General features: G+C 41.6%; 1 protein-coding gene across 1 annotated transcript in view; it reads right to left on the bottom strand.

Moving 5' to 3' along the window:
• grip2b (glutamate receptor interacting protein 2b) overlaps positions 1-24,732 on the bottom strand; it is a 455,064-nt gene that overhangs the window by 140,126 nt on the left and 290,206 nt on the right. Inside the window, exons 2-4 of the mRNA XM_060909766.1 lie at positions 13,685-13,765; positions 2,866-3,001; positions 71-216 (exon numbers count right to left, since the gene is read on the bottom strand). Of these exons, the coding sequence (XP_060765749.1) occupies positions 71-216; positions 2,866-3,001; positions 13,685-13,765 (363 nt within the window). The remainder of the gene's footprint in view (positions 1-70; positions 217-2,865; positions 3,002-13,684; positions 13,766-24,732) is intronic.

Raw genomic sequence — 24,732 nt, 5'->3', positions numbered from 1 at the left:
GGAATCGGGGTTGTAGTATCAGGAAGAACATGCCACATGACAAGCAAAGACACAATACTCAACTTCCTACCGGCTGGAGGCAGCTCATACTCCACTTCCAGCACAACACACTCGCCCACGTTCTTCAGCAAGCTGATGATCTCGTCATGACGCAGCTTAGTCAGATTAATGCCGTTCACTGACTTTATATAGTCACCCACATTCAGCTGGTCACTCCTGGAGCACAGTTGAGTAGAATTTGATTCATTCTTGTGAATAATACATTACAGAAAATTCTGGCATCCATTATTTAAATTCAAAACAGTTTTAATAAGGTAGTTCTTCCACATGTGGAAGTAAGAGGTTTATCAGAACAGATAGTCATTTTCTGTTTAATTGTAAATCAATCTTCTAGAGAGAGAATTCTTGATCTGCTGTTGAACAAGCCATGAGAAATGAACATATGCTCATTTAGATGCTAATTAGAGAAATGAACACTGTTTATTCACATGGTCCTTTGGGCTTGCATGACCTAGCATAGTGATGCTTCATCAAAATGTGTTATGAACCCAGCAGCAATGCAGCTTCCTTCATTCTAGCCATATGGAGTGTGGAAGCACACAGCAACATCATCCTAATCACTGGATTTGATTCGGTTTCATTTACTTCACTCAGAAAGCAATTCATACCCTAACAACATTGAACATGTTGAGCATTCTGTGTATAAACTGGTAATTTTTTTTTTATCAGCGTAATGTTTTTTTTTTTTCATTTTATCATGCAAGGTGCTATAGCTGATTTCAGATTCAGTTGATTACTATTCATCATTTGCCTTGATACCAAAATATATTGTTAAAGATGCCTATGAGAATGATTCTGTTCTTCCTAATGGTTAGGTTAACTTCAATTTCTGAAAAAAAAAGCTTTGGATGAGCATTGACAGATAGTTATGAGTATAGACAGATAGGGAAAATTATGAATGGATCGGAGTGAATAAAAACAGATAGGGATGACTAAGGGATGACTATAAGCATATAGTGACAAGTATAGGTAGACAGCAAGGATTATACAGAGACAGCGATGACTACAGACAAATAGAGACAAATGTATTCAAATAGAGCAGAATACAGACAAATAGGGACAAAGAGAAAAACAGGGATGAGTATGAACAGATAGGAACAAATATAGGCAGATTAGGATGAGTACAGACAGACAGGGATAAGTATAGGCAGATTAGGATGACTTTAGACAGAGGGATGAGTGCACACATGCAGGGATGAGTGTATACAGACAGGGATAGGTGTAGACAGATAGGGATGAGTATTCACAGATAGAGATAGTTATCAACAGATAGGGACAAGTACAGACAAATAGGGATGAGTATAGGCAGATGTGAATGAGTATAGACCCCTTTCACTGACGTCACCCGAAACCGGAAGTAAACAGACCCTGCGCCATTTTGGAAGACCAACAAACTCGTGATAAGGGGATAATAACGGCAGCGGTATGTGAACCCACGAGAATAAAGTGGAGTGGCAAACGACTTAAACAAACAAATCTGAGCTGTTTTATTTATGATTTATTGGCCCAACAGTAGACTTGAAAGAAACCTGTGTGAGACTTGGCAAAAAACTGTGGATATAATGGATAAGTCTGTGCATGATCTGCGGACACTTTGAGGTAAGCAAACGCAAGAAATTCAGATTTAAAACATGCTAAATTGGCCCCAAGTTGATAACTGTATGAGGAGCAAGCCTCCCAGACTTCTACAATTTAATAATAATAATAATTTAGGATGGTTTGGGGCTTGCTCGCTGCTGCCAGGTTGGTTGTTGAGTAGCCTGACTGTTTTTTTTTTTCCTTGCGTGTGGTATCATTGTTGACGCGAGGTTGTTTTTTGAACATGCCAATGCGGACACGATTTCCCCTGAGGAGTTATGACTTCAGACGCGATGCGTGTGTGGAGTCCGCGTGATATGTGCGTAAGATAGGCTTCTCATGTGTTTGGAGATCCGCGCTCCGAGACAAGCGCAAGCACACACACACCCAAGGGAAAAAAAGGGGCCCCCCCGAAAATATCGGCATAGTTCGAACACTGAGTGTAGGCACTGGGTGTAAACAACAAATAGTTTACAATGTCTGGGTAGCAAACAGATGGCAGAATTGGTGTCAGGTCCTCCTTATGTTTCCATTCTCCCTTGCCGCGAGTCTTATCATATGGGTCAAACCCATCAATCACAGCCAGTTTCTCCACATACCGTGCCCTTTCTGCAACTGGTAATGTACTCACATAACCCGAATTATCATCCATCGTGTCACTTTACTCTCGCTCGTACTTTGTTTTATATTGTGAGTGCATGTACTTGGTCTTCCAATATGGCGCCTAACAAAATCTCGCGGCGCGGTGACGTCATGTGAAAGGGGTCTATAGACTGACAGATAAGTATAGACAGATGGAGATGAATATAGGCAGATAGGGACAGGTATAGACCGATAGAAAGAAGGGATTGATACTGTAAGGGTTTTCCTTTAAAGTCAAGAAAATACCCCTCTTGCATTTATAGGGGTCTGGGAACATCCTCATTTTTGTGTCATATGACCCACTCTAGTAGAAGTGCTTTCCTTTTCTGACTGCAAAAATAATAATTTAGTGTCAAACAGGAAAGAAAATCACTACCATTTAAATGAGCAACATATTGGCATTATACCAGTACATTATGCTAGTGCCAGGATAAAAATAGAGCCCTGGGTTTATTACTGGAGCTTTTAATTTATGTTAATTTATTTAAGTGTTAATTCAACACTGTCCATGTTGACTGAATTTTGTGGATGTTAACACTAACTTTGCTGTACATGTACGTGTGTGTCTATGTGGGCGTACTCCACCTGGCTGCTAGGCCTCCTGGTCTGAGGTTGGAGACTCGAGGTTTGCCATCTTTGTCTGTTCCGCCTGAGATGGTGAGGCCCAGTGTGCTGCCCTCCTTCTTAATCAGCTCCACCAGGGTCACCCCCCGCATCTCTTCTGCCCAAAAACACAGGAGCCAAACACACAGCCCGGGCCAAAGACCAGGAGTCAGCAACACAATAATAATACACTGACCCCATAATAATACTGTCATTGATGTGTTATTACATTCATGCACCATGACTGTCCATACAACAGCAGGCTATTTACAGTCATTAACCTTTACCTGCTGTTCACATGTTACAAGCTACTTATAACATCATGCCTCTTTTAGTGCAGAACAAAAATATGTAAACTGTGGTCTCATTTAAAGCTCACAGTCAGAATCAATTTCATTGTTCCAATACTAGTCTGATTTTCATAATATTTACTCACTACAAATTTGAAGATCTCATGTTCTTTTTTTGGTCACCTAAATCGTGGTGTAAATTGTACCTCATTTATCAAACAGGACACATTCATAATTTGCTCTCAGGAGCATTTACACAAGAAATGTAGTCTTTAAGATAATCCAGTTATTTCAGAAAACCATTTATAGAAAACCTATGATATATGATAAGCTTGTACAAATTTGTATATAAGGAGACTCACTAATGTAAATCTCAACTAGTGATTTTATCCACAGATTACGCTTAAGTTCATTCATTCATTCATTCATTATCTCTAGCCGCTTTATCCTTCTACAGGGTCGCAGGCAAGCTGGAGCCTATCCCAGCTGACTACGGGCGAAAGGCGGGGTACACCCTGGACAAGTCACCAGGTCATCACAGGGCTGACACATAGACACAGACAACCATTCACACTCACATTCACACCTACGGTCAATTTAGAGTCACCAGTTAACCTAACCTGCATGTCTTTGGACTGTGGGGGAAACCGGAGCACCCGGAGGAAACCCACACGGACACGGGGAGAACATGCAAACTCCGCACAGAAAGGCCCTCGCCGGCCCCGGGGCTCGAACCCAGGACCTTCTTGCTGTAAGGCGACAGCGCTAACCACTACACCACCGTGCCACCACGCTTAAGTTTAAATTGCTTATTTCTTTCAACTGCACACACATTTGTTGAAAATGTGAAGCCCAGGCATTGATTTGGAAGACAGCAATCTAAGATAAACCCATAGACAAATATGACTAGTCATTCAAATAAGACATAATAAATAGCACCCGATAATAGCAGGATAAATTAGTGTCTACAGTAGCTGACGTACTGCAATGGCTGAGCTGAATTACCGGAATATTTAGCACACACCATACTCAAGAATTTACTTCTTACTGTTTAGTCGTCATTTTGTTTTCAGGTGCAATGCCCATTGCCTTTTATGGATTTTTCTGAGGGTTAATACATGTCAATCAGGTGTACCATGAATACACTTCATAATCTATGGATAATTGGAATTTTGTTAACATATACATGCGACTACAAAGAAAATCATCTCATCTCATCATCTCTAGCCGCTTTATCCTTCTACAGGGTCGCAGGCAAGCTGGAGCCTATCCCAGCTGACTACGGGCGAAAGGCAGGGTACACCCTGGACAAGTCGCCAGGTCATCACAGGGCTGACACATAGACACAGACAACCATTCACACTCACATTCACACCTACGGTCAATTTAGAGTCACCAGTTAACCTAACCTGCATGTCTTTGGACTGTGGGGGAAACCGGAGCACCCGGAGGAAACCCACGCGGACACGGGGAAAACATGCAAACTCCGCACAGAAAGGCCCTCGCCGGCCATGGGGCTCGAACCCGGACCTTCTTGCTGTGAGGCGACAGCGCTAACCACTACACCACCGTGCCACCAAAGAAAATCATTACAGAGCAAAACTTTTTTTTTAAATCTGGCAGGAATTTTTAGTTCAATTTGGCCTAAAAAATCAATTATACACAACTTTACTGAATGATAAACAAGGCCCATCAAGTGAAAAACTCTACACAGACTTTGGACGAAATGCAAAACACAAACACATTTAAAGCATGCTAACAAGATATTCAGGACCTGATTTACACTGAATTAAGATCCAGAGTAATGAGTGCCAATTTTAGGGTTGTGAATAAAATCAACTCTGAGATGCATCTCGAGTCTCTCTTTAGAATATTCTTTCCTGATGCACAGATTGCTTACTGCATTTGAAACAGTTTGAATATAATGTTTATAAAGTCATAATAAAATAACAACAAAAATAAAATGTATTTTTAGTCAAAATATTGTTTTAAATCTAAACCAATTAGATGGTGACACCTAAAGGCATAAGCTAGTGCGTGGTGTGTAAATTAAAAAGTAGCTAAACTAGCTAGTCTCTAATTTAGCTAGATTTGTAGATGGGCAAACTCTGACCTGTGCCCTCTGCTTTGGAAGAACTGTGTGCCTATTTTGGATTTTATGATTTAAAATAAAAAAATAAATAAATAAATAAATAAAATAAATAAATAGGACAAAAGGCATGGTATGCACAAGGTCTGCAAACTCATACCAAGAGAAAATGAAAGTGAAGTTAAAAACATGATAAATTTCTCCACACATTTCTGTGGACGCGGAGGCGGGATTGAGCATAAGTCTGTGGATGGAGAGAGCAGCCGGGGGAGATAAGTGGCAGAGGGGTTGCACCTGCGACGGATTTAACTAATGATGTGCTCTGTGTTGCAGTGAACGACAGAAGGCATAAGAGGGGGAGAATGCTGAGAGCCGGCACAGAGGAAAATCCCAATCCAGCACAGAGCTGTACATATGTCTTCAAACCATGCTGTGTGTATGTGTTTTGACCACTTTCTAATTAAAGCCTCTGAAAAGAGCTGAGTTGAACAAACTGTAAATAAGCACAACTGAAACAGCTCTCTTTCCCCTGTCTTCAATCTTCTGAAGCTGATTCTGCTACACTGGTGCTGAAACCCGAGAGATTGAAGGGATAAGCCATATTGGAGTCCTTGCCCATCTCCAAGCTCACTGAAGCCCTCGCCAGCATCCACCAGAGCCAGCACCAAACGCTCATCTCCCTGTGAGTGGATCAGGAGCAGTGCATCTAGGTCCTCCTCCAGGCCCAGCTAGAGGATCTGCAGGTGCTCCGGGCTCTGCTCGAGATGTCGGATACGCCAACAGCAGCACTTGTGGTAGCCGCAAGCTCCCCTCACATCACCCTCACCAAAATGGGGCCACAGGATGATCCAGAAGCCTTCATGGAGCTTTTAAATTGGACCACAGAGCCATGGGGGTGGCCTGAAGATCAGTGGGTGGTGCAGCTGCTTCTGCTCCTGTCAGAGTAAGTCCAACTCATGGCCCAGCAGCTGCCAACTGCCAACCAGCTGGAGTAGCTGGATCTAAAATGGGCTGTTCTGCAGTGGGTTGGCCACACCTTGTAACAACATCAGCAGCAGTTCTGAACACTGACCTTTGAGGACTCCATGGAGGAGATCATCAATGTGGTAGTACTGGAGCAGTTTGTCACCTGGCTATTGGCCAGAACTATGGAGTGGGTCCAGTGCCACTGCTAGACATTGCTGGATGTGAGGTGATCCAGCTGGCTGAGGAACACTTGGTGGGGTTTCCACTGGCAGGTGGGCATCCCACACCTTCTCTCTCTCTCTCTCTCTCTCTCTCTCTCTCTCTGTGTGGGTGTCTGTGTCCCACCCCCTTCACAGGTGAGTGACTCCAGAGCTGTGGGTGCAATAGGAAAGCCTGGGCTAGTGTGCTGACACTGTGGGGAGTTAGGGCACTTCCAAGACCAGTCCCAGATGGTGAAGATGAGGGCGTTTTTCCAGATCTCTGATACACCTTCAGGATTTGCCATTGGAGCAGTTGGAAGACAAGACCCTGAGGCTACGTTTACATTAGACCGTATCTGTCTCGTTTTCTTCGCGGATGCACTGTCCATTTACATTAAACCGCCTGGAAACGCCGGGAAACGGGAATCCGCCAGCGTCCACGTATTCAATCCAGATCGTGTCAGCTCCGGTGCTGTGTAAACATTCAGAATACGCGGATACGCTGTGATGAGCTCTAGCTGGCATCTCATTGGACAACGTCACTGTGACATCCACCTTCCTGATTCGCTGGCGTTGGTCATGTGACGCGACTGCTGAAAAACGGCGCGGACTTCCGCCTTGTATCACCTTTCATTAAAGAGTATAAAAGTATGAAAATACTGCAAATACTGATGCAAATACTGCACATTGTGTAGTTATGATTGTCTTTAGGCTTGCCATCCTTCCACTTGCAAGTGGTAAGTGATATGCGCTGGGATCACACACACAGCGGCTCAGTCCCGAATCACAGCTTGTTCACTTCACTCGCGCGCTCTGTGAGCTGCGCAAGGCCGGAGTGCGCACCCTCCAGAGGGCACTCGCTGTTCAGGGCGGAGTGATTTGGAGCGCAGGATGCCTGCGGAGCTGAGCGTATCCATGTATTGGTATTGCTGTGTGCACGCAAATCGTGTATTGGTGTTGCTGTGTGCACACTAATCGTTTTAAAAACGTTAATCTGATGATCCACTGATACGGTCTAATGTAAACATGGGCTGAGACACACTTTTGCCCAAGTGAGAGTAATTAAGTAATCATCAAAGACTCCAGCCAAACGGTGCCCTCTCCTTCCCATATTTTCCTATTGTTAAAAAGACAGGTTATATGAAGTGATGCAGGACACTCAAACAAAACAAGAAAAAAACCAGTTGTTTTGTCCACAAAGAGCCATAGGGAACCTCTCTTCCATGTGGCTCATCATAATTCCATTTATTGTCATTATACAAGTACAGTGAGATTTAAAGCTTCACCATAAAGTGCACACATAAATACTAAAATAAACATAGGAAAATATGTACAATAAAACTAATATAAAACTACTACTTAAAAACTACTGACAACTATACATAAACTTGTGCAAGTCCCTGAAGGAACACAGGTGCATAGCAGTAACAGGGTTGAGAATAAAGTGACTACTGTAGCTGCATCAAGTGATAGAGGTAACATTGGCATGTACAGACGCCTATTTTCAGTATGTAGGCAACTAAAAAACAGATGATCTGACTTAGTATGATAGTGCCATACCAGCCAAAACAAACAGACTCAGGGACAGTTTCTTTCCAAGAGCTGTCACAATACTCAACTCAAGTTTGCACTGAGGAACTGTCATGCTTGAACACCACTGACAAGGTCACCATCACCACAATGCTGCTAACCACTTGATCTCAAACCTAGTCTCTCCTTGTCAGACTATAAATTGTCATATTTGCACTGTAAATGTCACAAGACTGTCATATTGCACTATCATACCAAGTCAGATCATCTGTTTTTTAGTTGCCTACATACTGAAAATAGGCGTCTGTACATGCCAATGCTACCTCTATGACTTGATGCAGCTACAGTAGTCACTTTATTCTCAACCCTGTTACTGCTATGCGCCTGTGTTCCTTCAGGGACTTGCACAAGTTTATGTATAGTTTATGTATAGTTGTCAGTAGTTTTTAAGTAGTAGTTTTATATTAGTTTTATTGTACATATTTTCCTATGTTTATTTTAGTATTTATGTGTGCACTTTATGGTGAAGCTTTAAATCTCATTGTACTTGTATAATGACAATAAAGGCTTTCTGTTCTATTCTATTCTATTCTATTCTATTCTATTCTATTCTATTCTATTCTATGTCATGCACCCTTCACAAATTGCACAAATTATTGGGGATTAAATCGATTCATACCAGTGTTTACCATCCGCAAACGGATGGACTTGTCAAACGGTTTAATTGAACACTTAAAAACATGATCAGTAAGTTTGTGCAGGACAACACTAAAAATTGGGACAGGTGGGCAAAACCCCTCTTATTTGCAGAGGGGGCCCACAAGCCTCCACAGCATTCTCCTCATTTGAATTATTGCATGGTCACAAGCCTTATGGTGTCTTGGACATCATTAGGGAAAATTGGGAGGAGGGACCTTCTGAGAGTAAGAATAAAATTCAGTATGTTCTTGACCTGAGAGCAAAACTCCACACACCGAGTCTCCTAACTCAGAATATGCTACAGGTACTAGAATGACAAACCTGGCTGTACAATAGGGAGGCTCAGTGTTTGCATCAGGAGAAAAAAATACTCGTTTTATTACCCACATCAAGCTCTAAATTACTCGAAAAAAGTGGCAAGGACCCTTTGAGGTCACACAGTGAGTCAAAGATGTTGACTGTGAATGGAAGTGAATGGATAGAGGCAAGGTGCTTCTAGTTACCACCTCAATCTCCGTAAATCATGGAGAGGGGATGCTTCTGTGGCTCTGGCAATGGTGGTTCCCAAGAGGGAGGAGCTGTTACTGGTGGTAAGTCCAAAAAGTGCAGCCCAACTCACCCTCTTGCCGTCCCTGAGAGCACAGGTTGTCAGGTTGCAGGAGAAGTTTCATGTGTTCCTTCTTCCCAGTCACTCTAATTTCAAAGAGCACTACACTGAGATGCCTCCAGGTGTGGTTGTGCGCAGCCACCCATACCACTTAAATGAACACACACACACAAAAAAACGTAGTTCAGGATGAACTCAAGGCTATGCTCAATCAGTTAGGTGTGGCTCACTTTTATTCAACACTGGATTTAAGCAAGGGATACTGGCCGATCACCTTGACTCCAGTATCCTGGGAGAAAAACTTTTCCATTCCATTTGGGTTACACCAGTTCATCACACTTCTGTTTGGGTTGTTTGGAGCCCCAGCAACATTTCAGCGGTTCATAGACAGAATCGTCCACCCAACAACGCATATACCACTGCCTATCTATATAATCTAAATCACAGATAGTAATGATAGGCAGTGGCATGTGCAACATCTGAGCACTGTCTGGAGATTGTTGAGACAGGCAGGACTCACAGCAAACCCAAAGGATTATGCAATTTTGGTGGGTTGAAGTACGGTATCTGGGCTTCCACTTGGGTCATGGGCAGGTGCTTCCCCAAATTGATAAAACAACAGTGTTTGCAACCTGCCCGAGACCCAAGACCAAAAAGGAGGTGAGACAGTTCTTGGGGCTTGCTGGCTATTACTGTAGGTTCGCATCTACATATTTGAATGTCTCCAGCCGACTGACTGATTTCACTAAAAAGGGAGCACCAGATCCGGTCCAGTGGACAAAGCCATGCCAACAGATTTCACTGAGGTGAAATCTGAATTCTGTGGTGGGCTGCCTTTAGACTCTCCTGACTTTACCCTCCATTTGTTTTGCAGGCTGTCATATCAGGTGGTGGAGGGAGAGGAGATCCCTGTACTGTAAGCTTTCAGTGAGAGAAGCCAAGTACAGTACCATCAAAAATGAGTGTCTGGCCATCATGGGGGTGGTCCTCCCCCTCTGTTACTAGCTGCTGGGCCACCCCTTCACCCTTTATTCCAAATCACACCCCGCTCCAGTGCCTCCACCGCATAAAAGATGGCAACGCACGGATCACCCAATGGTATCTGGCCCTTCAGTGTTTCAAGTTTAAGGTGATCCACAAGCCAGGGGCACAGATAGCTGTGGCGGACTTCCTCTCTCACCAAGGAGGGAGGGAGTCAGTAGCAGGCCGGATGGTTCTCTGGCCTGAAGCTGGTGGTGAGGATATGTGAAGGCGAAGGTGGGAACGAATGCCGATCTGTGGATGGCGAGAGCAGCTGGGGGATGTAAGTGGCAGAGGGGTTGCACGGATTTAATTAATGAACGTGCTCTGTGTTGCAGTGAACGGCAGAAGGCATAAGAGGGGGAGAGTGCTGAGAACCAGCAGAGAGGAAAATCCAAATCCAACATAGAGCTGTGGGTATGTCTTCAAGCCATGGTGTGTGTGTTTAAATTGCTGAGTACATCTCAGAGTAAGACCCCTGTCTAAATAAAGCCTCTGAAAAGAGCAGAGTTGAACCAATTGCAAATAAATGCAAATGAAGCAGTCCGCCGGTCCCCATCGCTTCAGTCTTCTGAACCCCATTCTGCTAAAATTTCTATTAAGGGAAAAGGTTATCAATGGTCAAAAGTTTCATTGCAAACCATAGTTGAAACCACAGGCTTTTACTCAATATTGCACATGCTGGAAACATTTGGCAATAATAATTTTTCAGAAGTAGTGCTGGCAAAATTAGTGAAATACCAGTATGAAAGCAAGACTTTAATTATCGGCAAGCTCTATTAAAGATTTGCTTTAAAACAGAGGCCTGATCTTCTTGGTCAATCAGTAACACCTATCAAATTACTTAAAATTAACGAGGCGACAAATCTACCAACCAGCAGTCCCCCATAAAGTCATTTCCTCTGGAAAAAAACCCAACAACTCAATATTTCTAGATACGATAAGCCACACAGATTCTAATCCCAGCATTTCCATTTGAGAGTAATTAACATACGCAATTGATTAAAAGGCACATATTGGAGGGCTGTTTCACAATGTTTGGAAAAAAATGTGATGGATTTCAGCTTGCGTTTCACCATAGAATGAACAATTCTTTAAACAAAACCAATTAAGTATGCAACGCATGTGCATGCTCACTTCACCAAGCTTTAAATATTAACATTACATTTTCCCCAAACTCAAAACATGAAAGTGAGCTGAGCAATCTGTGCCCTTTTATACTCAAGTTAAAAACAATTAAGTCTAATGCTTTGTTAAATATTAATTGCTTTCAAACATTTTTTAATGTAACCAGATACATTTATTCAAGTTTTATTTAAGATTTTGATGATCTGAAGAGGGCTTTGTGGCTCTTAGATTTTGTAAGAGAAATAACAGATAAGAGAATTTTCAGATAAAATTAATAGTCACCATTATGCCAGTTATACAGCAGTGGCTATGTAGTATAAAGCAGCATTTAAACAAATGACCAAAATTGTCTTTTTTTCATTATATTATTATGCAAATGCATTCTTTGGTCCATTCTAAGAAATAAAGTCAAGGCAAGGCAATTTAAAACCCATTATTTTATTGTCGTCTCAGATAATCCAATTATGATAAAATGGTCAATTGCTCGTGTAATTGAGTAAGTTTGGCATTGAGCTGAAATACACCTTCTTCTGTTCAGTGCGCTAAAACAAGAAATGCCTAACTCAATGCACTGTTTAACCCTTTGATGCAAAACATATGCACACCCCTTCTAATGCACAACATGGGTCAAAAATGACCCGCATTCATTTTCCAGGTTATTTTATGTTGACTGAGTTTTTCTTTGCTCTATCTTTTGAAATCAATTTATTTTATGATTGAATATTCCAAGTATTCTTTAAATATCTTGTTTTTAATTACCACAGATCATTAATTTAATTTTTCTTTCCTACTTTATGAACAAAAATACTTTTTATATTACTACACATGGGTCATCCAAGTGTGATTTAAAATTAAATGTCTTAATACTATAATAATAATTTGTTTCAATTAATTACTTTAGCAGTGAATGGGGCCAGTTATTTATTTATTAACTATGTAGTTAGCTAAGCCAACTACAATAAAATTAGCTAACTAAAGTAGAATATGTCAACAGCTCGGTAGCTAATAGTAATTACTTGTAACTTTCTGACAAGTAATCTACTCACTCTCAAGGGAACCTAAACATAATCAATTTTTTTCTAAGGTAATGTTAGAACAATTGAAAAACATTACTTACATGTATTAGATGGGCAAAGGGCGCTGTGCTGAGCTGTGAAATGTCTGACACAAGCACAATTCACAGTTCCCACCAAACGCTGGAGTAAATGCATGCGGGTCGGTTCTGACCCATGTGTGTAAACTTGATGCAGAATTACAAAAGCTGTGCTTGTTCATAACTTAAGAAAGGAAAAATAAAAATGATGATTTGTGCTAAACAAAAACAAGATATTTACTGCATATTTGGAAAAGTAAATGACAAAATGAATTTATTTCAAAAGTAGATCATAGAAACACTCAGCCATACATGAAATAACCTGGAAAATGAATGCAGGTCGTTTTTGACCCAGGTTGTGCATTAGAAGGGTAGTGATACAAAAAGGGTTTTTATTCAAAAAGTAAGAAAGGAAAAAATAAAATAAGGATGTATGATGATCAAAAACAAGTTAATTGAGGAATACCTTGAATACTGAATGATGGAATTAATTTATTGCAAAGATATATTAGATAAAAACTCAGCCGGGTCACTTTTGACCCATGTTTTGCATCAAAGGGTTAATATGGCAGTGACTCAGGCAGACACAAAGTTATACAACACCAATTCCAAAAAAGTTGGGACGCTGCATAAAACGTTTATAAAATGTGCTGCAGGGATCAAATTCAGAATTAGTATATATTTACAAAAAAATAAAAGTGTATCAGTTCAAACATTAAATATCTTGTATTCAATTGAATATAGGTCAAAAAGGATTTGGAAATCATTGCATTCTGTTTTTATTTATGTTTTACACAGCGTCCCAACTTTTTTGAAATAGGGGATGATAGGGAAGAAGAAAAAAAAAAAACTTCCAGAAATGCTGCTAGACAGCCACCAGAGACATGCGTTAAATCCCCAAAGCTCTCGATCTCAAACAAGCAACTAACCCACTGTGGCAGGAAGTGCGTGTGTGCTGAAATCCTCACGGTATTATGGATAAACATGTCCTCAAAGATCAAAAGAAAGAAACCGTGCAGCAATATCACTATATCATGAGAGAGAGAGAGAGAGAGAGAGAGAGAGAGAGAGCATATGAGACAGACAGAGAGATGGAGGAACAGAGTGCATGAAAGATGGAGAGTGAGATAGAGTGAGTGACACAGACAGACAGACAGACAGACAGTGAGTTGGATGTACCTGGGATGCTCTGTCTTCTAGATATAAGGGAACTGTCAGGTCCTGTAGATTCCTTGTTGCCTTTAGAGTAAGGCCCATCATCTAACAAAAAAGAAAGAAAAAAAAGATAGTTATCACAAGCTCAGAACCGAGGTCCTGTTTTTTTTTCCTTTAGATATTATTATTATTATTATTATTATTATTATGAAGAAGAAAGAGGAAGAAGAAATACTTTAAATTGCGCCTTTGTAAAGCAATTAAAATTTTGGAAAAGAAACACAAACCAGATGTAGATCTGCACAAATGCCACACAACAGAGGGCTGAGCAGCAGCCCTGAGACCACTAACAACAACGGCACCATACTCCCTTCCATCAATACAACCATTTAACACACATTAAAAGTGATCGGACACTACACTCTGTTCACACCAAGCAGGTGGACACACTTTAGTGATGGAAGATCAAAGCCAGGGGAAATCCACCACTCATACTCTCAGGCTACATCCACACGACAACGGCAACGAGATTTTATTTAAAAAAAATATCGCGTCCACATGGGCAACGGATCAGTAAAATATCAGGTACATATGGCAACGCAACGCTTGCTGAAAACGATGCAATACACATGCCACACCTCTACGTGTGCTGTAAGACGGTCCCATCGGAGCCACCAGAACAATAGAAGAAGTAGACGCATGCGCATAAACCCCTTCTTCTACCTGGTGTGAAGCACTCTCAGGAACAAACACACAACAACAAGAAGATGGCTGCGACTACGCGAGGAAATCATGCCTTCTGTGTGTACAAATTAGTTTTATTAGTGTGCATAGTTTTATATAACTTAATTTTCTTATTGTGTGTGAACATTTTGAAAAGCATTTTTATATAATTTATATAACTTTTTATATTGCGTGTGAACATTTTGAAAAGCAGTCTTATCCAATAAAAAAAATTCAAGAAATGGTTCAGTCACTTGTTTATTTAAAAGAAAAGCTGTATACAAAAGTGAACGCAATGCAGTGGTTCATGCAAAACAGCGAGAGTGCTGCTTGTTCTAGTCATGTGGTTGTGACGTCATCGTAAACAAATCCGTTCTACTCATCCAGACGACTTCGCAACGGCGCCGTTGCCAGATTTCTCCACTCTGGAACCCGTTCTCAAAAAATATCGTTGTGGGGCACCCAAAACGCCGGTGCCGTGTGGACGCCAGGCCGAAACGATAAACAATTTTATCAGATTCACCTGAATCCGTTGCCGTGTGGACAGGGCCTCAGTCTGGAGCTCCAGCACCACTGATTACCAGCAGACAAATACAATAAACAACCAAAAGCATTTAAACAGCAAGCTGACACAAAACATCAGAAAAATAAAGGGGGGAGAAAAAAGCAAAAATCCACAGAGCATACTCTCAGAAGGAAAGAGTAGAGGTTATTATCAGAGCAAAGGTGGACTAAATCCGGAATGCAACATTCAAGAAGCATATATGGGTGTGATGATCAGGTGTCCATACACTTTTGGTAATATACTGTAGCTTACTCAACATCTAAAATGATAAGCAGTCGTATAAATACGGGATTGTCAAGTGAAAGCCCAAGTCTGCATTGCTGTGTTTTCAAACTGTTGAGTGTTTGAGGATGTGCTTCTCCTTTGAAACAGGTAAATGATTCATGTGCACCACAGTTTTCGTTGCGTTTTAACTTGGTACATAAATTAATACTCCCCCTGAAAGCCTCCGGCTTGCCATCAATAAGCATTTCCTGGAGTTTTCTTTAATGCTTATAGCTAAGCTCTTCATCTATTCCTTTGTAACACCTGCAGCAAAAACCACATCATTAATGAACTCTGAAAGACTCTCACCTGGAGCCATCACTGTTCGCTCGTGCTCATATGTTCGTGGAGTTTGAGTTGTGAATTTGCCAAATATACTGAATCCTCTTGCAGGAAGAAATGAAACACCATTAAAAAAAAAATCATCATCAATATTGTGGTTGAGCAAAGCCATAAAGTCACCAGGAACTACCCAAAACCCCCAAATTGCTGCATGTACAGCCAGAGCTGGTGCATGCCATTCCGTTGCTCTATGCAAAGCACAATGATGCCAGCACCTTTACTGGAGCCCCAGAAAGGATGTACTCCTCCTACCCTGCCTCTGTTTTGCCAGGGTTGTCACTAGGTCCACCACGACCCTGACCAGTAGTTAATGAAAATCAGTGGTGGACAATATTTGAGTAACTGTATTTCATTACTATACTTAACAATTATGCTGTATTTATACTTTACTTGAGTATTATTTAAATTGAATACTTGTACTCTTACAGTGTCTTGCAAAAGTATTCATCCCCCTTGATTTTTATCGTGTTTTGCTGCATGACTCGCTGGAATTAAAATGGATTTTTGGTGGGTTTGCACCATTTGATTTATACAACATGCCTACCACTTTAAAAGTGCAAATTGTTGTTTTATTGTGACACAAATGGCCCGGTCACACCGCCCGAACTTTGCTGAAGCGTTCCTGGACCGGTGAAAAAAATTGATCACTGCTCGTAACCATTCACCACCGTTTAACAAAAGTTGGCCCCCATTAAAGCAACGCCGTATACGCTCGGCCACCGCTGATGTTTCTCGAGGGGCCCTCCTACCGCTCCGAAAGTTTTGAGCTGCACAAAATATTGCGAGCGGTGAGGAGGGGGAAATTTTCCGCCCCGGCAAAGTTCAGCCCCGCTCCACCAACGCCCAGTCAAAGTTTGGCACCGCTAGACGCAAGTTCGTGGACGCTTGGGTCCGCTAGGCCAACGCAGAAATCTTGAACGCTGGACCACCGCTGCTTCACCAGCGTTACCCGGGCGGCGATTAAACATTGCACAAACTTCGGTGGAGCGGTTGTAAGCGTTTTACGAGCGGACACAGGGTTGCTGGAACGGTGTCGGGCGTTGAAGCAGCTATCCATGGCGGCGATGAACTTTGGTTTGGCGTTGGTATAGAGGTGTCGGAGCGGGACCAGAATTTGGCTATAAATACGGGGAGAAATGGACCAGGAGCTCATTTGGAATCGAGCTGCCGTTGAGTTCAGACCTCATCTATATCGAATTTGCTCAAAGTTACAGTAAAACTGTATCACCATGGATGCTGAGAGACTTGCTATGATTGGTGCTAAACCAACTTTATACCCCCGCTGAGCCAAAGCCCGCATGCGCAGAACGCCGCTATACCAATGCTCGCGTCACCGCTAAACCAATGCTTGCTACCACTCGCTACCGCTAAAGCAACGCCGGCTTCAGCGGTGCACCGCTAAGCCAATGCTCGTGTTTTCGATTTTTTTCCCATTTTGTGCGCGGTGACGAGCGTTGTCGAAATTCGGCCCCCCTCCCTACTGTTCAAGGAACGCTCCAGCAAAGTTCGGGCGGTGTGACCGGGCCAAAACAATAATTAAGATGAAAAAAAAAAACAGAACTCTGGAGTGTGAATAGATATCCCCTCCCCCTCCCAAAGTCAATACTTTGTGGAGCCACCTTTTGCTGCAATTACAGCTGCAAGTCTCTTGGGGAATGTCTCTATTAGCTTAGCACATCTAGACACTGGGATTTTTGTCCATTCCTCAAGACAAAACTGCTCCAACTCCTTCAAGTTGCGTTGGTGTACAGCAATCTTCAAGTTATGCCACAGATTCTCAATTGGATTGAGGTCTGGGCTTTGACTAGGTCATTCCAAGACATTTAAATGTTTCCCTTTAAACCACTCCAGTGTAGCTTTAGCAGTATGTTTAGGGTCATTGTCCTGCTGGTCTCTTGGGGGATGTCTCTATTAGCTTAGCACATCTAGCCACTGGGATTCCCACCCCCCCCCATTCCTCAAGGCACCGATGCTTCAACTGTGTCTACTGTGTGAGAATCACCAGTCAAATGTGGACCGAGCTGTCGACTTTAATTTCCAACTGTAATCAAAACACACAAGTCAATCCAAAACCAGGTCAAACAGGGGTAAGCACAAGGTCATAGAATGTCTAAGGTGCAAAATCCCAAAGACAGGGAAAGTAAATAAAAAAAACAGAATAGTCAAGGTTTATAAGAATGCTTAGGAACGTTTCCTTAGACAAGACTTCGTACCGGTCAGAGAGAACATAGTGGTTTAAATACACAGGGATAACAAGATGAGAAGAAATAGATAGGCAGGGATCAAGGAGACAAACCAAGAAGTCATGAGTGGGGCATTGCACCTTTAAAGTATGCAATTTTTTTTTAATTGTGACACAAACAATAACACGAAAAAACAGAAATCTGGAGTGTGCATAGGTATTCACCTCCCCAGAGTCAATACCTCATAGAGCCACTTTTTGCTGCAATTACAGCTGCAAGTCTCTTGGGGGATGAATACTTTTGCAAGACACTGTATTTAATTACATTTCAAAAAAATATATGTATTCCTTATATCCAACTACTTGTTACAAATCTCAAAGGCCTCTTCTCTCATTCAATCAAATGGGCTTGTTTAAGCATTCGATCATTTCAGTTTAGCATCCAATCAAGTTTATCAATGTAGTGTCACAACCCGGCTCGGAGACTGCAACAAGAATGGGAACCAGATGAGTAGGCAGGAGGCCCCCTGAGAGAGTAAGACAATCAGCCACAGAATGAAGGAAGATTTAAAGGGTGGAGCACACCAAGCGCAGGTGTGACTCATTTGACTAATAGCCCTCCAGACAACGTGCCCAGGTGGACTTGTCATCACAGTAGAAAGAAAATCTATCAAGAATCATGCCAATTCATCCGTCACCTTCTCACACTGCACAATATAGTTATCGCTGGAATTACTCATGTGCATGTGAACATGTATAATCCACTGGACTGCAGTGTGGAACCTGAGAATAAACACCCCTGACCCTACCTTAGTAAAATATTTCAGTACACTGGAGTAAGTAAAGACTTAAGGTGCCATCTTTGCCTCTCTAGAAGGCATAGATTCAGCCGAACTTGAAAAATCATGTTCAGGTACGTTTCACTAACATTAACTGTCTTTGTTAGCCTGTTTTCTTTGCTAATGTTGAATGGCTGGATGGACCAGAGTTGATCTCATCTCATTATCTCTAGCCGCTTTATCCTTCTACAGGGTCGCAGGCAAGCTGGAGCCTATCCCAGCTGACTACGGGCGAAAGGCAGGGTACACCCTGGACAAGTCGCCAGGTCATCACAGGGCTGACACATAGACACAGACAACCATTCACACTCACATTCACACCTACGCTCAATTTAGAGTCACCAGTTAACCTAACCTGCATGTCTTTGGACTGTGGGGGAAACCGGAGCACCCGGAGGAAACCCACGCAGACACGGGGAGAACATGCAAACTCCACACAGAAAGGCCCTCGCCAGCCCTGGGGCTCGAACCCAGGACCTTCTTGCTGTGAGGCGACAGCGCTAACCACTACACCACCGTGCCGCCACCAGAGTTGATTTTAGTAGCTAATATAACAGGCTCAGCAGCAAGTTGAATTCTAGCTAATGGTAAATGTTACAAACTCAAACTCAATCTCATCACATCGTTCCTGTGAAGGACGGCCCCATATGGACAGTTGAAAGTCACACTTGGAAGATGCTCTGGATGCTTACAGTCATGCTTTTATGGCTGAGGACTACAGTTGAATTGCTAACTTCAGGACTGCAGTTGTCATGAACAGTTTTGCACTCAATGAAGAGTTATAACATCAATGAAACAGATTTCATGTTAAAACTGTTAAAAATGTTATAATCACATTGTCTGTTATCACCCAAATGAGGATGGGTTCCCTTTTGAGTCTGTTTCCTCTTGAGGTTTCTTCCTCATGTTGTCTGAGGGAGTTTTGCCTTGCCACCGTCGCCACAGGCGTGCTCATTGGGGATAGATTAGGGATAAAATTAGCTCATGTTTAAAGTCATTAAAATTCTGTGAAGCTGCTTTGCGACAATATCTTTTGTTAAAAGCGCTATAAAAAATAAACTTGACAAACTTAGAGATTGAATGACGCTTTCAGGACAGAGAACGTAGCTGCTATAGAACAGGAACCATCTTATAATGTTTTTTGATAGCAATAAAAGTTGCTTTTGATATGAAAACATGACCATAACCTAATTTGATCACTTGTAAACATTTGCATTTCACTTTTTAGCATTTAAAATCAGCAGGTTTGTATTTTTTTTAAACTTTCACTTGTAGACAATTTTTGGTTGAATACTTTTAACTGAGTGAAATTTTGACACATGATCCACAGTATACAGTACCAGTCAAAAGTTTGAACACACCTGCTAACAATGTTTTTTTCTTTATTTTTATTAACTAAAAGACAGGGCGGCACAGTGGTGTAGTGGTTAGCGCTGTCGCCTCACAGCAAGAAGGTCCGGGTTCGAGCCCCGTGGCCGGCAAGGGCCTTTCTGTGCGGAGTTTGCATGTTCTCCCCATGTCCGCGTGGGTTTCCTCTGGGTGCTCTGGTTTCCCCCACAGTCCAAAGACATGCAGGTTAGGTTAACTGGTGACTCTAAATTGACCGTAGGTGTGAGTGTGAATGGTTGTCTGTGTCTATGTGTCAGCCCTGTGATGACCTGGCGACTTGTCCAGGGTGTACCCCGCCTTTCGCCCGTAGTCAGCTGGGATAGGCTCCAGCTTGCCTGCGACCCTGTAGAACAGGATAAAGCGGCTAGAGATAATGAGATGAGAATGAGAACTAAAAGACACTTCTTCATGTCAAAGTAATGATGGATGTCATTTCTCTTTACTTAGTTGAGTGGTTCTTGATGCAGTATGGATTACTACAGTTGTGGAATAGGGCTATTTACTATATTTTTATTATTTACTATTTACTGTTGGATCTCAAACACATTAAGAAGGCAAGAAATTAGTCCACTAATTAACTTTTGATGAGACACACCTATCAATTGAAAAGCATTCCAGGTGACTACCTCATGAAGCTGGTTAAGGTAATGCCAATAGTGTGCAAAGCATCATCAAGGTAAACTCTGGCTACTTTGAAGAATCGAAAATATGAAACTTTTTTAAAAAAACATTTAACTTTTTTTGTTTACCACATAATTACACAAATGTTCCAGATGTTATTTCAGTTTAGATGCCTTCAGTTTTGTTCTACAATGTAGAAAATAGTCAAAATACAGAAAAGCCTATGAATGGTCTAGGTGTGTCGAAACTTTTGACTGGTACTGTACTTTCACTTAAGTATAAATTTCTCAGTACTTTGTTCACCAGTGCTAGAGATGAATAAATGAAAGAATGAATGAATGGTTTGGAGAAAACTGGAGTGTTCAAAAATTCCAAGCTCCAAAATTCCAGACAGCACTTCCAAAGCCAATATTCCATGCACAGAAATGCAACTATTTTTATTTCTTTATTACAAATGTTAACAGGCGGCACGGTGGTGTAGTGGTTAGCGCTGTCGCCTCACAGCAAGAAGGTCCTGGGTTCGAGCCCCGGGGCCGGCGAGGGCCTTTCTGTGTGGAGTTTGCATGTTCTCCCCGTGTCCGTGTGGGTTTCCTCCGGGTGCTCCGGTTTCCCCCACAGTCCAAAGACATGCAGGTTAGGTTAACTGGTGACTCTAAATTGACCGTAGGTGTGAATGTGAGTGTGAATGGTTGTCTGTGTCTATGTGTCAGCCCTGTGATGACCTGGCGACTTGTCCAGGGTGTACCCCGCCTTTCGCCCGTAGTCAGCTGGGATAGGCTCCAGCTTGCCTGCGACCCTGTAGAAGGATAAAGCGGCTAGAGATAATGAGATGAGATGAGACAAATGTTAACGGTCATAAAAGATTTGCAATACACAAAACAGTGCACCAAACACATCAGTGCAAAACCTTTTCTGTTCCCTGGGTCTAAGCAGATCCATAAAGTGTATTGTGCATGATTAGCCTAGTAAACTAGACCCACCCGCCTAGCGGCCAAAAATATTTTTTGCCTAGCAAGTGGGTCTAGCCTCGCACCATATAAACAAAAACACCCCGGGCATCAAATCGTGCCCGCCAATCACAACGCAAGGTTTTTGTTTGGATTCTTTGGGCGGGCTTTTGCAGGAGTGACGACAAAGCTGCGCGACGCTGGAGAAAGCGCAACAGGGAAGATGGCTACGGCTAGTGAACAGCGCGCGTTTGACTCCGCTTTGGAATCAGTTTTAGAAGAATTAGACTTGGAGTTTCCGTTGAAACATGAGCAGGAAGAGGCTCTCCGCTCATTCCTTTTCAAGAAGGACGTTTTCGCTGTTTTGCCGACCGGCTATGGCAAAAGTCTGATCTACCAGCTGGCTCCGCTCGTAGCCAAAAGGATGGGGCTAGTTTGTGCAGTACGAAGAATTAATAAACAGCTTTGAAACATTACTTTTTGATTGTTTCTTATTTTCTCGTTATTTTAAATTTAAGGGAAATTATTTCACCAAACACCACTAAATAAAAACTCTCAAAAACAGTTTAAGCAAACCCTTGAAAAACACTTGGAAAAAAATGTGTATGTGGTACAGACTCCAAACTTGTGGTCATTATCTCCAAACTTCTTAATATCTAGAACCTGTTAATTAATACGCATTTTGAAAAATTATTTATTTCAAGGTCTCCCCCACTGCTTTCTGTCGCTCTGACTACGTCACAGTCACTGTTGCGCTGATTGGTCAGAGCGTTGGCCTATACGCACAGAGACAGTTTGAAAGACAGCGGTTTGTTCCTCCTACCCGCTTCGGAAATGTCTACGGATCGAGGCCAGACTAAATATTCACATTTAGTCTGGCTTGCCAGGCTAGTGCATGATATGAAAAGTATGAAATTATATAAGAACATGTTTGTCTTGTATATATCAACTGATTACTTGGAAACTCCCTTGAGAACTTATTTACTTGTTGTGGGTGACAGTGAACATTTCCCATCTATCTGAGTGTCCCCTCAAGCGCAGCAGTGCAAATAACAAATTCAGTGTTGATGGTAACACAATGACGAATTATTATTATTATTATTTTTTTTTTTTTCTGTAACTGAATCTACAAAGTACTCCGAGTCACATTCAGGTCAAATCCTCTCAGCATTGACTCCTACAAATTTAGTTCTGAGTGGGTTAAAGATTTCCACTTTATGAACACGCCTGAAAAAGTCTCTAATGGAGCCCACAGTGAAAATAATGAATTGTACCACTTAGAGGGAATAAGACTAACAGTATGACTTGATTTTTTTTTCTTGCACTTGGGCTACTGGGTGAAAAAATGAACATACAGCCCAGTTTAAATATAATATACCCCAGTGAGTAGTACACTTCAGTTGACTTATTTCAGGATTCTCCATTCTGATTGGTTAAAAGTTGATTATTTAACAATTATTTAATTGAGAGGAAGTTGAGGTTATTATTCACCGATATTCACTGAGCCTGAGGTGGACAATTGTTTTAGTATAAATACACCAGTGATTATTTTTAAAAATCATATTTAAAAAAATCACTTCAAACTTCAAAAATGAATGTAATCACAGTGCGGTGCAGACTTGCGTCACTTATCTATGCTGAGTCCCATAAAATATTTTGACCTGAAACAGATAAAAATCACAATTCCACCGTATCTTTGAATACTTTTAGACCAAACTTCATAGCATCTTTAGTGCTTTTAGGAACAGCATTTTCTTTCATAATTTGTAATTTGCCATTTTGCCAAGTCACTTGAGGTGATTATCGAGAAATAGTCAAAATTTCTCAACCAGTCAGCATACACGAGTTCCTATAATCACCGGCGTATTTATACTAATATTCTTTATTACACAGCTCATTTGAATACTCAATTCTGATTGGTCATTTACAGCATTCAGCAGTCTGTTATTGCTTTCTAACAGGCCATTGTTAAGTACAACAGATAGCTGCTTTGGAGAAGGACCATTTGTATCATACAGGCTTGTAGTACTCGAGTCCAGGACTTGGACTTGAGTCCGACTCATGCCCTAATTTTAAGGGCTCATGACTTGACTTGGACTTGAGCGCTGATGACTCGGACTCATGCATTCATTGCATTTGGACTTGTAAATTGGAGATGAGGACTCAGATTTTTTTCTTTATTTTTTTGTAACATGCCATAATAATTTGGCATAAGATATTTATATCTACATTTATTTTTAATACAAATTTTGTGCAAGAGTGTCACACCTGCGCACCTTGGCGCGTGCATCAGATAGACTCTTGGGCGCGCTCTGGACAGCGCGCGCGCACCAAGTGGACTCTCTCGCGCACCGTAAATGACTCACACCTGCACAGGATTAAGGCGCAATCACCATGCAAGGCAAGGCATGTTTATTTATATAGCGCATTTCATCCACAGTGGCAGTTCAATGTGCTTTACAGAGGTAAAAGCAAAACAGTAAACAATAGAAAATAAAATTACATAAAATAAAGGGGGAAGAAGAGAGAAAAAATAAGAAGAATTAAACAATAGTAGAAATAAAATAATAAAATGAAGTAAAAGTTCAGTAAAAAAACAGCAGAATAAAGCAGAATAAAAGTTAAGTAAAGTTTAAAACATGCAGAGACTGTAAAAGTTAAGTAAAGTTTAAAACATGTAAAGATGATGATATTTATCAGTTAGCAGAAAGTATCTGAGAACAGCTTGGTCTTTAGTCTAGATTTGAAGCTTCCAACAGCAGGAGCATTTTTGATGTCCTCTGGCAGTTGGTTCCATAGCTGTACTGCATAGTAGCTAAAAGCTGCTTCACCACACTTTGTTTTAACAACAGGTTTTACCAGTAAATTTTGCTGCTGCGATCTGGTAGATCTGATTGGGTTAGGCTGCTGCAACATATCAGAGAGGTAATTGGGCCCTGTACCATTTAGAGATTTGTACACCAGCAGCAATGCTTTAAAGTCAATTCTGTAGCTTACTGGAAGCCAGTGAAGAGACCTTAGAATTGGAGTAATGTGCTCTGTTCTTTTTGTTCGTGTGAGAACCCTAGCCACTGCATTTTGAATCACCTGAAGTCGTATGCAGATATAAAAACTGTGAAAACACACTTTGCGAAGTATTGCGAAGTGTTGCTGACACATTACCAAGCCTTATTTCCTCATTTGATTTCCTGATCCCTGAT

The sequence above is a fragment of the Neoarius graeffei genome, chromosome 26, assembly GCF_027579695.1.
Source record: "Neoarius graeffei isolate fNeoGra1 chromosome 26, fNeoGra1.pri, whole genome shotgun sequence".
NCBI lineage: Eukaryota > Metazoa > Chordata > Actinopteri > Siluriformes > Ariidae > Neoarius > Neoarius graeffei.
Note: the sequence above shows the minus strand (reverse complement) of the source record. Positions and strands in the feature narration are given on the sequence as shown.